A 17,500-nucleotide genomic window follows, 5' to 3' on the forward strand; every position below is an offset into this window, starting at 1 on the left:
AGATATGATACTCTGAGCTCTGGAGAGAGGGTAAGAGATATGATACTCTGTGCTCTGGAGAGAGGGTAAGAGATATGATACTCTGAGCTCTGGAGAGAGGGTAAGAGATATGATACTCTGTGCTCTGGAGAGAGGGTAAGAGATATGATACTCTGAGCTCTGGAGAGAGGGTAAGAGATATGATACTCTGTGCTCTGGAGAGAGGGTAAGAGATATGATACTCTGAGCTCTGGAGATATGGTAAGAGATATGATACTCTGAGCTCTGGAGAGAGGGTAAGAGATATGATACTCTGAGCTCTGGAGAGAGGGTAAGAGATATGATACTCTGAGCTCTGGAGAGAGGGTAAGAGATATGATACTCTGTGCTCTGGAGAGAGGGTAAGAGATATGATACTCTGAGCTCTGGAGAGAGGATAAGAGATATGATACTCTGAGCTCTGGAGATATGGTAAGAGATATGATACTCTGAGCTCTGGAGAGAGGGTAAGAGATATGATACTCTGTGCTCTGGAGAGAGGGTAAGAGATATGATACTCTGAGCTCTGGAGAGAGGGTAAGAGATATGATACTCTGAGCTCTGGAGATATGGTAAGAGATATGATACTCTGTGCTCTGGAGAGAGGGTAAGAGATATGATACTCTGAGCTCTGGAGATATGGTAAGGGATATGATACTCTGATGAGCTCTGGAGAGAGGGTAAGAGATATGATACTCTGTGCTCTGGAGAGATGGTAAGAGATATGATACTCTGAGCTCTGGAGAGAGGGTAAGAGATATGATACTCTGAGCTCTGGAGAGAGGGTAAGAGATATGATACTCTGATGAGCTCTGGAGAGAGGTTTAAGAGATATGATACTCTGAGCTCTGGAGAGAGGGTAAGAGATATGAGATGAGATGAGAAAAATGCTATTTGTTTATATGAAATGCGTGGTTCAGGGAAGCAGCAAAGCAGAAGCAACAGGAAAATAAATGTCACAAATCCTATAGAATATATTATTTTCACAGACAGAATAATATTTTATTTTTTGTTGTAATTTATCTCATCTCTGGTTATTATTTCAATCCTTTGTCTCCCGGTTGAAGTGGTATTAACACATTATTTATCTCTCCCCTCTTTCTCTGCCGACTTACTGCTTCCTCTCGCTGCCTGCTCATCGTTTCTCTCCCTTCTCGTTCTCTCCTCTGCTTGCACTCACCTCTCTCTTTTTCTACTACGTTCTCTTCTCACATCCTTTTTGCCCATGTAAACTCTTCTCCTCTCTTCTCTTCTCTTCTCTTCTCTTCTCTTCTCTTCTCTTCTCTTCTCTTCTCTTCTCTTCTCTTCTCTTCTCTTCTCTTCTCTTCTCTTCTCTTCTCTTCTCTTCTCTTCTCTTCTCTTCTCTTCTCTTCTCTTCTCTTCTCTTCTCTTCTCTTCCCTTCCCTTCCCTTCCCTTCCCTTCCCTTCCCTTCCCTTCCCTTCCCTTCCCTTCCCTTCCCTTCCCTTCCCTTCCCTTCTCTTCTCTTCTCTTCTCTTCTCTCGACCATTCCTCTTCTCTTTCTTCTTTAACTTTGCTCTCTAATCATTCCTGCTTTCTCTCTCTCTCTCTCTCTCTCTCTCTCTCTCTCTCTCTCTCTCTCTCTCTCTCTCTCTCTCTCTGTTGCACTCTGTGTGTGTTCCTCCTTCCTCCTGTGGTCTCAGACATTCAGACTCTTCCTCGTGTCTACTTCTTTGACTCCTATGCCACGCTACAAGCTAATGGCTCCGACAGTAGGTTTCTCTCTCTCCTCCTTACTAAGCCTAATTTAAACTTCGGCCGCACAACCACGTCACTTGACGTAAAAAATTAAAAAAAAAGTTCAAAATCAGTTCAGTTGTTATATTCAAGCGGCAATGAAGTATAAATTAGATGCCCCTTCCTGCTTCCCCCCCATTCCTCCTTCATTCTTTGTGTGCCCCCGTTTTGGAATGGCGTGTCGTTGTTTCTTTTGTTTTGTGTTTGTTTATTAGTTAGCGTTTGTATCATTCATATAGCTATAGTAGCTGGTTTGTTTGCTCTTTGCTCTGTATTGTTTGTAGTGCAGTTCTGTGTTTGTGTGTGACGTACAGTAGCTCAATTACTTCAAGATCAGAGAAATGTCACCTCGGACGTTCTAATCTAAAGAACACGGATATTTTACTCGCCATGAAACCATCCTTTGTTTGGGGAAACACTGCTTCAGAATTGAGCTTAGCATACGTACACATACATTATATCAAGATATCATCATAAGCAGTCTCTCAAGTCAAGGCGGTCATGTTGGCTCCCACAATTCTTTAAAACGCTTCTGCCTGAGTCTGTACTTGGGAAGCTATGAAAATGAGTTGGAAAATAAATGATGCACATGTCATGTGAATCCCCCACTTCTGTTTTGCCTGTGCAGCCACGCAAAATGTATGTAACTCCTACTGTAAACCACATTAGTCGAACCTTGGCATTATTATTATTATTAGCATTATTGCTTAGCCACATTATTGCTTAGCAGAAATGGAAATTAAAAAATATATTTTAAAGACTATTGTACTTTTTGTATGCATTGTCCCACCAAAATAAGCAAATAAATAAGGTAAGATATTTTAAAGTGCATTCATTTTCATGGTCGGCTATACCCCTTCCGTTCTGAAGAGCAGGTGACGGCTTCCTGCAATTACAGACTCTCTCTGTAGCATTGGAAGAATGTGGGAGAGATAGTAGTCTCTACAGTGTAGTCGCTACATCATATACACATTGTATTCAGGAGGATCACACTGCACACATAGAGACCCATAAGAGTCCATTTGGTCCTATTTGCACACTTGCAGAGTTAGGCTGAGCTCACACCTTTAATGCACTGCATTGCTGTTGTTGTGTTGTGTCATGGCCGCCCAATGCATTTCCAATGGAGGTCACATGGTTTGACACAACATTGTGTTGTGTGAGGGGGAGGGGCGCAGTCGAAACACAGCTGAAAGCCATACAACAGACCATGTGACCTCCATTGGAAATGCATTGGGGGCGGCCATGACACTCACAACAGCAATGCAGTGCATTAAAGGTGTGAGCTCAGCCTTAGGCCTCACTCAGACCTTTACTGCATTGCTGTATGCTTGTTGGATGAATGTTGTGTAGTGTCATGGCCGCCCCAATGCATTTCCAATGGAAGTCACATGGTTTGTAGTCCACATTTTGGACTACAAGCTGTTGTATGGCTTTCGGCTGTGTTTCGACTGCGCCCCTCCCCTTCATACAACACAAATGTTGTGTCAAACCATGTGACTCCCATTGGAAATGCATTGGGGCGGCCATGACACTACACAACATTCATCCAACAAGCATACAGCAATGCAGTAAAGGTCTGAGTGAGGCCTTACAGACCTGGAAAAGGTCCATTTGGTGCCTATAACTCTCACTCATTGACACTGGGAGTGGGGACCCACATTGGGAACCTATACAGTGTGTGTCGTGTGATTCTGAATGGCGTCCGGATTCCTCCTTCTATCACTTCAGCATCATCGCTATGCAGCAGTGGTGGAAAGTAACTAAGTACTTTTACTTAAGTACTTTTTGAGGTAATTTTGAGGTATTCATACTTTACTTGAGTATTTATACTTTTACTTCTACTCCACTACATCTCAGACCAAAATTTGTACTTTTACTCCACTACAATTATTTGAAAACTTTAGTTACTAGTTGCTTTGGCGATTTTAATTTTGATTAGAAAACATACATTAACCATTTCAACCCTATACATTTCGGCAACATGTGTACTGATGCCGATACTTTTGTACTTTTACTCAAGTACATTTTCAATTCCGTACTTTTACTTGTAACGAAGTAGTTCTAAATTGCAGTATTGGTACTTTTACTTAAGTAAAACAATTGAGTACCTTTTCCACCACTGCTATGCAGTATGCACACACAGACGCACGCGCAGGCACGCACACACACACACACACACACACACACACACACACACACACACACACACACACACACACACACACACGCGCGCGCGTACAGTACACGCACTCACACAGAGAGACCATGCAGAGGAGTTTGGCAGGCGGAGGTCCATAACTGTCTCCAATAGTCCCGTGGCGACAGACAGACAGTGTCTGTTGCCACACGACGACACGACGTGATGTGAAACGACGGCGTGGAACAAACATGGCGTCGTATGTGTCTGTCTGTTGCACTTGCTAAAACACATCATTGATTCATCACTATTGATGTAATGTAACTGAGAAATGTACCCCTGTGTGTGTGTGTGTGTGTGTGTGTGTGTGTGTGTGTGTGTGTGTCTGTCTGTCTGTCTGTCTGTCTGTCTGTCTGTCTGTCTGTCTGTCTGTCTGTCTGTCTGTCTGTCTGTCTGTCTGTCTGTCTGTCTGTCTGTCTGTCTGTCTGTCTGTCTGTCTGTCTGTCTGTCTGTCTGTCTGTCTGTCTGTCTGTCTGTCTGTCTGTCTGTCTGTCTGTCTGTCTGTCTGTCTGTCTGTCTGTCTGTCTGTCTGTCTGTCTGTGTGTGTGTGTGTGTGTGTGTGTGTGTGTGTGTGTGTGTGTGTGCATACGTATGAATGTGTCCACATGCCTATGTAATGTGCACATATGCGCACATTACATGTGTACTACGTACATGACTGTGCGCGTGTGTATGTGTGTTTGACGTGCGTGTGTGCGTGTGTGTGTGTGTGTGTGTGTGTGTGTGTGTTCAGTGGAGAGGATCGTGGGCCTGGACCAGGTGTCGTCGGGGGACAACAGCGCCCCGCTGCCGTTCGGAGCGGCCGGTCTGAAGACCAAGAAGGGCATGTTCCGCACGGTGGGCCAGCTCCACAAGGAGTCCCTCACCAAGCTGATGGCCACGCTGAGGAACACCAACCCCAACTTCCTGCGCTGCATCATCCCCAACCACGAGAAGAGGGTGAGACACTTTGAACGAGGACCAAAAAAAGAACGTTGGTTCTAGAACTGGTTCCGTTCTAGATTCTTTGGAACCAGTGTTGATTTCGTCGACTAAGACGAGAAATGTTCGTCGACTACCTTTTTTCACTGAGGAAAACTAAATGGAAACTAAATGAAAACTAGGCTATGGTGACAAAAACTAAGACTAAATATACTGACAATTTTGTCAACAAATACAAACTAGACTAAAATGTTAAGAAGGGACTAGTGGACAGTATAAGTCATTTTACACTTGGTTGCATGCTGAAAATAGCATGCTGCGACGCGTTGTGAGCTTGTAGATCGGCTATTTTCAGCAAGTGAAGACGGCATCATTACGACGGCATCAAGGCCCGCCAAAATATATACTATTCAAGAGACTACGACTAAAACTAAAATCAAAATGTGCTGCCAAAAACAACACTGATTGGAACCTTGGCGCTTTCACAGAACCGGTGGCCATTTTTTTTTCCGGTTCCAGTTCCAAGCCAACGTTTAGGGGTTCTGAAGTACTGAACCGATGCATTTTCAGAGGAAACACTCTGAACTGTAATACTGTACAGTACCCGTGTTCCGGTTCCTTTTCACCTTGCTTTGTTCTGATTGGTTCGGCAGCAGATTTGAAGTGGAAATTTACAATTTAGGCATTTAGCAGACGCTCTTAATCCAGAGCGATCTACAGTAAAAAAAAACGTGGTAAGTAATACATCAAATACATAAAAATAGTCATCATGAATCATACGTGTAAGCTAAGAACAGTCGAATATCTATATCTATATAATGACACTATGAGTATACGCTATAGAGTGCTATTTTAAAATGCTATCTAAGTTACAAAAACGTTACAAAGAAATGCACTTTAGACAGTGAGTATGTGTTTCCAGTTCAAATCTGGGGGAGAATAAAAGTTGCAGTTGTGTTATTTAAGCAAGCATAACAACGAACTAACTATTTCTCTCTCTCTCTCTCTCTCTCTCTCTCTCTCTCTCTCTCCAGGCTGGTAAGCTGAGTCCTCACCTGGTCCTGGACCAGTTGAGGTGTAACGGTGTCCTGGAGGGAATCCGCATCTGCCGGCAGGGCTTCCCTAACCGCATCCCCTTCCAGGAGTTCAGACAGAGGTGTGTGTGTGTGTGCGTGTGTGTGTGTGCGTGTGTGTGTGTGTGTGTGTGCGTGTGCGTGCACGTATTTGAAACAGACTTATAGCATGTCATGTAGACAGCACAATAATTGCATTGTATGTAGTCATAGCACATCATAGTACATATGTATAGCATAGTATAGTATATATGTATAGTTAATATGTATAGTGTCATTATATAGATATGTTCTAGTTACGTTCTTAGCTTACGCATGTTTCTTGATAAATGCATTTTATATATGTGATGTATTCCCATACTTTTGTTCTTGCCTAATGTAAGTCGCTCTGGATTAAAGGGACACTAAGCCCTTTTTGCAAAAAAATATATATCAAAAAATATATAAAATATATATCTCTCTCTCTCACAAACACAATGTGCCCACAATGTTTCCGTTTCCAGGTATGAGATCCTGACGCCCAACGCCATTCCTCGCACCTTCATGGACGGAAAACACGCATCAGAGCTCATGGTGAGTGAGTGTCACATGTGTATCTGTTACATACACACGTCCATCAGAGCTCATGGTGAGTGAGTGTCACACGTGTATCTGTTAAAACCCGCATCAGAGCTCATGGTGAGTGAGTGTCACACGTGTATCTGTTAAAACACGCATCAGAGCTCATGGTGAGTGAGTGTCACACGTGTATCTGTTAAAACACGCATCAGAGCTCATGGTGAGTGAGTGTCACACGTGTATCTGTTAAAACACGCATCAGAGCTCATGGTGAGTGAGTGTCACACGTGTATCTGTTAAAACACGCATCAGAGCTCATGGTGAGTGAGTGTCACACGTGTATCTGTTAAAACACGCATCAGAGCTCATGGTGAGTGAGTGTCACACGTGTATCTGTTAAAACACGCATCAGAGCTCATGGTGAGTGAGTGTCACACGTGTATCTGTTAAAACACGCATCAGAGCTCATGGTGAGTGAGTGTCACACGTGTATCTGTTACATACACACCGTCCACCGGCATCCACATTCACACTGTGTAAGCAGATAGGAGGTTTGTCTCTCGCTTAACCACTTAACATCACATATATCACATGACCTTACATACGTATCACTTAAAGGGACACTTTTTGCAAAAAAAATATATGTTAATGACGTTTAGAAGATTTAGAACACTTTCCGGGGGTGTGTGTAATATGTGGTTTTAGATATTTTTAGATTTTAGCAGTGAGCCCAGTGTCTCTGATGTCATGGACACTGGGCTCACTTACTTCCTGGACTACATGTTGTCTCAGTAAGACAGCCCTCTCCCCATCCACAAGGAGGAGCAGTGCACCAAAGCAATATGGAAATTGTAGTCCATGAAGTAAGTGAGTCCAGTGGGCTCACTGCTAAAATCTAAAACCACATATTACACAGACCCCCAGGAATGTGGTCTAAATCTTCTAAACGTCATTAACATGTTTTTTTTTGCAAAAAGGGTGAAGTGTCCCTTTAAGACAGAAACCACTTCAAACCACTTTTTTTATTTAAAATGTATTTTTTCATAAATCAGTGCTATTGAACGAACACCCTTTACGTCTATGTGTGGGTTGTACAATATTGAACCAATGAAAAGTATAAAAAAGCACTTTTGACTAAACCTCCTAACTCCATTGGATCCTCAAACTGTCGATCAAACCTCCTAACTTGTGGAGATAGGTGGTTTGATCAAATCATCACCATTTAATAAACCATAAACAAAATATATTCTGTTATCCATCCACATACATGTAATAACAGATTCCATTACCATCAATACCAATAATGCAGGCACACTTTGGTAGGCCGTTACCCTTCCTTTTTTACTGACACCAAGTTTAAAATAAGAATTGAACGCACAGAATATCAATACGAAGCAACTGAAAAACACATTATTTCAATGGTAGTGGATGGAGAGAAAGGATTTTTGTCCAACCACGAAACAGCAACCAATGGGTGCGAAGAGGGGCACAACCATGGGCGGGACTTGACAAAGGGTGAATTGTGAAAACAGCCGACCATGTAGATCATGTACTGTTGATTTGAAACGATGTTGTTTGTTTGTAGATCAGTGCGTTGGAGCTGGACAGGAACCTGTTCCGCGTGGGTCAGAGCAAGGTGTTCTTCCGGGCCGGAGTCCTGGCCCACCTTGAGGAGGAGAGAGACCTGAAGATCACCGACACCATCATCCGCTTCCAGAGCGCCTCCAGGGGCTACCTGGCCCGCAGGTATACGATCACTTATTATATACTGTATAGTGTACTGTACACCATCATCCGCAGGGCCGGATTAACCGTCCCAAGGGCCCCCGGGCTATACAACATTTCAGGGCCCCCCTGGGCTGCACGGTGCGTTTTGGGCGAAGCCGTACGGCCGGAAAAGAATTAGCAGGGGCACTGGAAGGTATTTATACCAGAGGGGGTTGAAGGGTACGCGAGGCCGCGCGAAATTTCAGGTCTTATTCGGGTATAATTGGCCTAATAATGACTTATTTAGGACCTAGCACCGCAGCATCATGTACGAGAGAGAGAGAGACTCGTATACACATGCGCACACAGCAGTGTAGTGTCTCCACTCTCCATATATGATCTCTCTCTGGAAGGAGCTGTATATGAACTGTGCAGCCGCACTGAGCGTTCCAACACAAACACTCGACAAACATCTCTAACACACACACACCTGTTATACTTACTATATATTAGTTGTCGTTGTGTTGTTATTTCCACCTCCTCCTCCTCATCCGAGTAACCGAGTTAATCATAATAACAGTATGTGACTCTTATTGTGTTGTTGTTTGGGTTAGATTTCTTGAAACCACTTGGTGCAGGTGAAAGTAAAACTACAATACGTTTAGCGTCTCGTCATTTTGTTGTGTCTATCTGTCAACTCACTCACTGTGCAATCTGCACGCTCTGATAGACATGTCAAAAAATTCTCCTCTCCACCAACAGGGGGTGCTGCCGCACCCCCCTTCCAGCGCTGATGAGAATTAGGGTATTTTGTTTTCATTTCGCTGTAATTTTGGGGTACCCAGCCCCCCCACCCCAAAAAAAGGGGGGGGAAGCGGCTGCAGCCCACGCTAGCCCAACGGTAAGTCCGGCCCTGGTCATATATGAGATTTGTGGACTCTTATCCTCACAGTCTACAGGCAATTCAGAGCACAAACCACAGACCACAGAAAATCTATACTTTTTGGGTGCAATAAAATTACAAAAACTTTTTTTAACCGCATTAATGCCAGGAACACGGAGTTACGTTAATTTCTCCACCCCCTGCCTGTGACAGAACGTGAAATTTCGTCTTTCTTTAATATCATTTAATCCGGTAATTAAAAATGTATTTTTTTGTTTTTTTTAATAGTCCTTATTTTCCTCAAAATGAGGCAAACTCTCATCTTTGAGACCTTATAACAGTCTAAACTTTGATCGCGCTAAGAAAGTGATGGCACTCCGCAGCGATGCATTGCCTGGAATGAGAATCTGGCTCAAATTTGGTCTCTCTTACCCTCTGCTGCAGCCTGCAGGGAACCTCTCTCTCTGTCTCTCTGTGTGTGTGTGTGTGTGTGTGTGTGTCTCTCTCTCTCTTGCGTTTTAATTAGAGCTGGGACTCGATTAAAAATTTTAATCTAATTAATCAGAGGCTTTGTAGTTAATTAATCTCGATTAATCGCATTTTAATCGCATATCATTATTTGACCCGAGAACAGTGAGAAAGCTATTTTTTTTAATGGATTTTGGTATACTAGTGAATCAATGAATAGTGAATACATAAGTTTAAGCAATAAAACATTGTTTTTGTAGTAATAAATTATAATAATATCTCAAATTTAATAATTTATATAGAGCTTTTCTGAGTACCCAAAAATGCTTTACAAGGGGGACATGATAAATCAAAAACAACTTTATTAGAGGAAAAACACTAAGGAATTAAATAGATGAAATAGCTGGGGAAAGCAATATTGAAGGTTTGGATGGTGGGGGCATGTTTCTGAGAGTTTGGGGAATGCATTCCACAGGGTTGGGGGGGCTTGGTGCAGCAAATATGTGACATGACCATAAGAAAGCACCTCTGTGTTTCTTCCGTGGACATACAGTAACAGCCATTAACAGATTTTACATTTTATTTGGCCATAACCGTTTAGTTAGAAACCATGTCATCTGGTCGGGTCCTTGAATTGCTACTGGTAGTTGGAATAACGTTAGCTCTGATCCATAGTGTTAGAAGGAGGAAAGTAGGCTTTCACATATTTTTTTGTGCTAAAAACGAGGGGCTGCACAGCCTGCACTTCCGTGGGTCTGAGGGGAAAGGATCAAATTAAGTACCATAGAACTCCTCCTGAGTCCTAACTACGCTATGGACCAGAGCTACTGTTGTTGACGTTAGCTTCCAGGCTAGGCAACATGCAACATGTTTCGCATCGAGCCGATACTGGAGGCTTGACGAGGTGCGGTCTTCGGTGATATGCGAATTCTTTATTGAATAATTGCACACAACTGTGCTGTAATCCACGCTATCATCGGATAGCCTTTTAAATCCTATTTCCAATCCACGGGGACAAGCAAAGTGATCTCAGCGGCTTCCCCCGGTCTGGTGAACTGTCTGGTGGTGTTATTGTTCCCCCAATGCTGCTGGGCCATACCATTCTAAAGGGGGGTGGTTTCCACTCCCTGTAACAACGGACACTTCACTCGGTGAACTGGGTGGTGCGCCGGTCCATCTGAAAACTGTCCAGTGACAACGTTCCGCGGTGAAAAAAATAGTGCGATTAAAATGCGTTAATTTTTTTAACGCGTTAATTTTTCTGTAGTTAATTGATCTCAATTAACGCGTTAAAGTCCCGGCCCTAGTTTTAATCATAAAATGGTAATTGGTCATTACGTCCGCTATATTATTTCATAAAGTCCACATTGATCTCTGCCTGGCTGGGTCGGGTCTCTTGGAATGTCGGAAATAATCGGATCTTGGACAGGCTCGGTGCCGCCATTTGAAAGAAATCTCGGAACAGATCGGAATCGGATGAAATAGTCACGGATCCATTCGGGTTGGGTTTCCTCTTTGAAAATGTTTTCGGAACGGGTCGGAATCGGTAAAATGTCACAGATTAATTTCGGATTTCGGGACCATTTGTTTGGACCCGTGAAGAGCTCTAGTGTGGATACGCAGGTGTGACTTCAGGTTACATGACGCATAGAAACTCTTGTCACACTGTTCACAGTGGTAAGGTCTTTCTCCAGTGTGGATACGCTGGTGTTTCTTCAGATCACTTGACTCACGGAAACTCTTGTCACACTGTTTACAGTGGTATGGCTTTTCTCCAGTGTGAATACGCTGGTGTCTCTTCAGATGATTTGACAGACGGAAACTCGTGTCACACTGTTCACAGTGATATGGCTTTTCTCCAGTGTGGATACGCATGTGTAACATCAGGTTACCTGACACAGAGAAACTCTTGTCACACTGTTTACAGTGGTATGGCTTTTCTCCAGTGTGAATACGCTGGTGTCTCTTCAGATTACCTAACTGACTGAAACTCTTGTCACACTGTTTACAGTGGTATGGCTTTTCTCCAGTGTGGCGACGCTGGTGTTTCTGCAGCTTCTCTAACTTACTGAAACTCTTGTCACACTGTTTACAGTGGTATGGCTTTTCTCCAGTGTGGATACGCAGGTGTGACTTCAGGTTACCTGACGCATAGAAACTCTTGTCACACTGTTCACAGTGGTAAGGTCTTTCTCCAGTGTGGATTCACTGGTGCTTCTTCAGATCACCTAAACTACTGAAATTCTTGTCACACTGTTTACAGTGGTATGGTTTTTCTCCAGTGTGGATTCGCTGGTGTTTCTTCAGACCACTTGACCCACTGAAACTCTTGTCACACTGTTTACAGTGATATGGCATTTCTCCAGTGTGGATACGCAGGTGTGACTTCAAATTACTGAAACTCTTGTCACACTGTTTACAGTGATATGGCTTTTCTCCAGTGTGGACACGCAGGTGTGACTTCAGGTTACCTGACATAGAGAAACTCTTGTCACACTGTTTACAGTGGTATGGCTTTTCTCCAGTGTGGATACGCAGGTGTGACTTCAGGTGACCTGACGCATAGAAACTCTTGTCACACTGTTCACAGTGGTAAGGTCTTTCTCCAGTGTGGATTCGCTGGTGCTTCTTCAGATCACCTAAACAACTGAAACTCTTGTCACACTGTTTACAGATGTGGGCTTTCTTTCCTGTGTAACTCGGCTGATTTGTCTTTACTCCTCCCACCAGAGCTACATTTGTGGTAAACTGTTGATGACTGTTAAATGTAGGTTCATCTGTGTCTCCATGTTTCTGGCTGGTTACAGAGCAGTTTATTATTTGCTGACGGGCCGCTGAAGGGATCTGCTCACTCCTCTGTGTCCTTCCTTCCATCATGAAATGCAGCTATTAAATGGACTGTGAGGAGAACGAGAGTTCTTAGGTTCCTCTGTTGGGGTTGGACAATAGTCACTCACTCAGGGCTACTTCTCAGGAAACTCCTCCAGGGTAAACCTCAATACTAAGCTCGGAGATGAAGTGAAAGTAATGACAATTCACACTTGATGTATAGGCTGACCAGGAGGTAAGGTCTGACATCACACACAGCACAAACTGTTGCCGTGCAAGCCTGGAAATGCAGATTTGTGCAGGCCGTCCATTTTTTAGCGATTTGCCGACACCATACAGTGGTTCCCAAAGTGAGGTCCGGGGACTCCCAGGGGTCCTTGAGGGAGTTCCAGGGGGTCCCCAACTAAATGATAGTTTGGAACCAAATTGACCCTTATGGGCAGAGCCGGATTTACCTTGATGAGGGCCCCCGGGCTGGAGCAAATTTGAGGGCCCCCCTCAAATTCGGGCCCGCGAGGCCGATTTTCTTTTGGCTATTTTGTTTTCATTTTGGGGTACCCAGGCCCCTAAAAAGAGAGGCAGGCAGGCAGGCAGGCAGGCAGAAGCTCTCAATGGTTTAACCATAATACAACTAAATACAATAACTATACACACATTTCACTTGAATTTGATTTCAATATTTTACAATTTTATAATTACATTTTTTTTGGGGGGCCCCCCTAGTCGGGGGCCCCCGGGCTGCAGCCCACCCTAGCCCAACGGTAAGTCCGCCTCTGATCATCCGCTTCCAGAACGCCTCCAGAGGCTACCTGGCCCGCAGGTATACGATCACTTAGTATATACTATATACTGTATACCAGTGATGTTTTCGTCGACTAAATGAAAGGCTATGTATGATGACTAAAACAAAGACTAAATGTACTGACAATTTCATCAACAGATTCAAAACTAGACTAAAATGTTAGAAAGGTGACTAGTGGACAGGAGATTTTACAGTAATTTTTTTGTCATTTTACATTTGGTTGCATGCTGAAAATAGCCGATCTACGAGCTTGTAGATCGGCTATTTTCAGCAAGTGTAAAATCTGTCATTTCGACGGCATCAAGGCTCGCCAAAATACGTTTTAGTCGACTAAATGAACTGCTAAATGATCCATTTAGTCACATACTAGCACATGCTACTTCTGTGTGATTTTACTTCAGACATGCTAGTTAACAGGTGTAATGTGGGGTTCTCAGTAACGCCATTTGAAGCGCTGGTTTAACAAACATACGATTTAACTTCAGTCTTTTCACTCAAAACTATCATTTAACTAACACACCCTGCCTGTCTTGATTTGCTTTACTGTATTAGTCCAGCAGAGGGTGCTCAAAGCACCAAAACAAACGTGGGCTGTGAAACAGCCTTGCAGCTCAATCATGCACACCTCTCTTAAGTTGCCTTGTTTTTAAAAACCCAAGACTGGCATGAATCATGATATTTATATGTTTGCAAATGAGTACAAAATCACTTAATTTACTAAATCCAGAAGCTGTTGTGATGTATTGACACTAGTGACATCTGCAAGGTCCTACATAAGGACCACACAATAGAGTCTAGAAGACAACGTCCATACAGTAACATGCTCATTTTCCCCCATATACATATCATGTGTTTATTTGCTTTTCCTGTACATATATTCCTGTCGCCGTTCAGGTCGTACCTAAAGAAACAACAGCAGCTCAGCGCTCTCAGAGTGATGCAGAGAAACTGTGCCGCCTACCTCAAACTCAGGAACTGGCAATGGTGGAGGCTGTTCACTAAGGTACAGGACACATTCAATCATACAGTAGCAATAAGCAGTGGTGGAAAAAGTACTTAAGTAAAAGTACCAATACTGCAATTTAGAACTACTTCGTTACAAGTAAAAGTACGGAATTGAAAGTGTACTTGAGTAAAAGTACAAAAGTATCTGCATCAAAATGTACTTAAAGTACTACAAGTAAAAGTACTCATATTGCAGAATGTCCCTTTTCACAAGTTCAAAATGTGTACAAAATGTATTGAAAATAGCACATCTAGTGGTGTGGTTGACCTCAAAACGGATGCAGGCTATTTGCAATAGCCTTAATATGCAGCTTGAAATTGAACTTGGTGAAACCATGCAGTCGCCGTGACCTGACGGCTGGTCAAATATTTAGAATTTAGATATTTGTAATTTACTGCTGGCAGTTAGGTGACCTTTGCCCCTTGCCCCCGTGACCTCCAGGTGAAGCCCCTGCTGCAGGTGACGCGGCAGGACGAGGAGATCCAGGTGAGGGAGGCGGAGCTTAAGAACGCTAAAGACAAGCTGGGCCTGGTGGAGCAGGACTATGTGGACCTGGACAGGAAACACACACAGGTTGGTGTCCGTCCATACACTGCTTACTGTACATGTTCTGACATTCTAGGTTTCCATTCGGGGGTGCATACTTAGTTTAGACTAGTCATTGGTTAGACATGGGTTAAGGTTAGGTTTAGGTGTGCTGCCCCGTGGGAAGTTAGGGGGGTGCATACTTAGTTTAGACTAGTCATTGGTTAGACATGGGTTAAGTTTAGGTTTAGGTGTGCTGCCCCGTGGGAAGTTAGGGGGGTGCATACTTAGTTTAGACTAGTCATTGGTTAGACATGGGTTAAGGTTAGGTTTAGGTGTGCTGCCCCGTGGGAGGTTAGGTTTAGGGTGAGGGTTTGAGATAGGTTGTAGTTGTAGGACTAATGACTGGTCTAACCAATGACTAGTCTAAACCAAATACTGTCTAAACTAAGTAGTGCACCCGTCAGCCTGGTGGTCCATCCATCCATCTTCAACCGCTTATCCGTAGTTGGGGGCAACAGCTCCACAGACTTCCCTCTCCAGAGCAACATTAGTAACTTCCTCCTGGGGGATTGCGTCATATTTTCCAAATCACATATGGGTCAATAAAACAATGGCATACAAAATAGTGTATCTTACCCCTCCCACCCCCCAAAGTTCCCGCTCCGAAAAAGAGCCACAACCCTGGTATCTCGTACCATTAGCAAAAAACAAACAAAATAGTCACAGATCAAAATAAGACGATAGATACAATTGCATGTACATAGCAACAAGAACCCCCAAAAAGGGTTCCCGTCCTGAATGGGTAGTAGGATATACATTATACAACAATACAATAAAATTATAATAATAATAATTAAAATACACCAAATATAGATGGTAAATCAATAGTAATGTCCATTCCGTGTGTGTTCCCCATACGTGCAGCTGCAGGAGGAGAAGGCGGTGCTGGCTGACCAGCTGCAGGCGGAGGCGGAGCTGTTTGCCGAGGCGGAGGAGATGCGCGCCCGGCTGGCCAGTAGGAAGCAGGAGCTGGAGGAGGTGCTGGGCGAGCTGGAGAGCCGATTGGAGGAGGAGGAAGAGAGGAGCACGCAGCTGACCAATGAGAAGAAACGAATGCAGCAGCACGTGCAGGTTCGACCAATCACTGCGACCAAAATGACTATATGCAATGAAAACGTCACCGGTTCGAACCAGTGGAAATCATTTCAAAGTGTCTTTGAGCCAGTCACTACTCACTAGTAACCTCACTTAAATGTACTGTGACGTGTAGTTAAATTATACCCAAATAACTTACTTAACTACTAATATACGTCATTGAGCGGTTCATTGATTGAGTTTTAAATAGCATAAATATATGGCTCTTCTTTACACTTTTTCTCTCCTCTCCTCTCCTCTCCTCTCCTCTCCTCTCCTCTCCAGGACCTGGAGGAGCAGCTAGAAGAGGAGGAGGGGGCCCGACAGCGCCTCCTGCTGGAGAAGGTGACTCTGGAGACCAAGGTGAAGAGTCTGGAGACAGAGATGCTGAACACCGGAGAGCAGAGAGACCGACTCAACAAGGTAGAGTGTGTGTGTGTGTGTGTGTGTGTGCGTGTGCATGTGCGTGTGCTTACGTGGTATCGTGCCACTTTAAAAACAGTTTAACGAAAATCAGACCTGTCACCTGTCTGAACTGAGTGGTGCTGTTGGGGTGTCTGACTATTGGTTGTCGGACTATTGGTTGTCAGACTATTGGTTGTCAGACTATTGGTTGTCTGACTATTGGTTGTCTGACTATTTGTTATCTGACTATTGGTTATCGGCTCTCAGCCTCCCACTCTCAGCTTCCCAAAAAACTCAGCTTCCCATCATGCACCTGTGCACAGTGTGAAGCTCAACAGCGCCACTTTGTCACCTGTTGGTACCCTAAAGCAGGGGTTCTCAACGTTTTTGGCTGTCTCGCGACCGCCGCCCCTCCCCCCTCCCCACCACCAATACAAAATGACTGCAAAAATATCCTTAATAACAGAGAAAATATATCATAAATTAATACTGAAACCAGATCTAATCATTAAGGAAAGTTTATGCATGCACTATGTGTACTATGTAAACTCTAAATTTCCATTTTCCAGCCATTCAGTTGCAAATTAATTTGGCGACCCCCCGAGTGGTCGCCTCCCACGGGCTAGAACCCCTGCCCTAAACAGACATAGGGACATACATAGATAGGGACATACAGATGTACATAGGGACACACATTGCTGGTTTGGAGTGGCTGCACCACTCAAAAAGGAAAAATAGTACTGTAGCACAACCCATCGCAGCTTGTAGACTTTCACATCATCTTCCTTATAATGACGTGCCGAAAAAAGGTTGACACCAGGTTGAAAGTGGTTTTACCAATTGAACCCCAGAATGCCGGAATGTTTGCCAACAATAGCAGATCTACAAGCTCACATCGTGTTGTGAGATCTGGTGTGGAATAAATGGAAAAGGGCAGTTTGATGTATTTGATGTATTACCAGGTTTCTTGTTCTTGCTTACTGTAAATCGCTCTGGATTAACCCATTTTGGGCGGGAACCCCTTTTGGTGTTTTAAACATTATGTTATAATTTAGCTATTGAAAAATAGCAGATCTACAAGCTCGAGCTTGTAGGTCTGCTATTTTTGAAAAATCGTGAAAATATTTATTTCAGAAAACTGGAGGATTTAGAAGAATTTTGTTAAATTTCGAGGTCAGGCCTAAATGGGTTAAGAGCGTCTGCCAAATGCCT

General features: G+C 43.6%; 1 protein-coding gene across 1 annotated transcript in view; it reads left to right on the top strand.

The window, feature by feature from the left end:
• Positions 1-17,500, top strand: part of myh14 (myosin, heavy chain 14, non-muscle) — a 92,615-nt gene that overhangs the window by 53,353 nt on the left and 21,762 nt on the right. Inside the window, exons 18-26 of the mRNA XM_079504485.1 lie at positions 1,681-1,749; positions 4,708-4,913; positions 5,930-6,051; positions 6,472-6,541; positions 8,112-8,272; positions 14,110-14,218; positions 14,663-14,794; positions 15,674-15,880; positions 16,169-16,306. Of these exons, the coding sequence (XP_079360611.1) occupies positions 1,681-1,749; positions 4,708-4,913; positions 5,930-6,051; positions 6,472-6,541; positions 8,112-8,272; positions 14,110-14,218; positions 14,663-14,794; positions 15,674-15,880; positions 16,169-16,306 (1,214 nt within the window). The remainder of the gene's footprint in view (positions 1-1,680; positions 1,750-4,707; positions 4,914-5,929; positions 6,052-6,471; positions 6,542-8,111; positions 8,273-14,109; positions 14,219-14,662; positions 14,795-15,673; positions 15,881-16,168; positions 16,307-17,500) is intronic.

Source organism: Electrona antarctica (genome assembly GCF_951216825.1).
Source record: "Electrona antarctica genome assembly, chromosome: 6".
NCBI classification, from domain to species: Eukaryota; Metazoa; Chordata; class Actinopteri; order Myctophiformes; family Myctophidae; genus Electrona; species Electrona antarctica.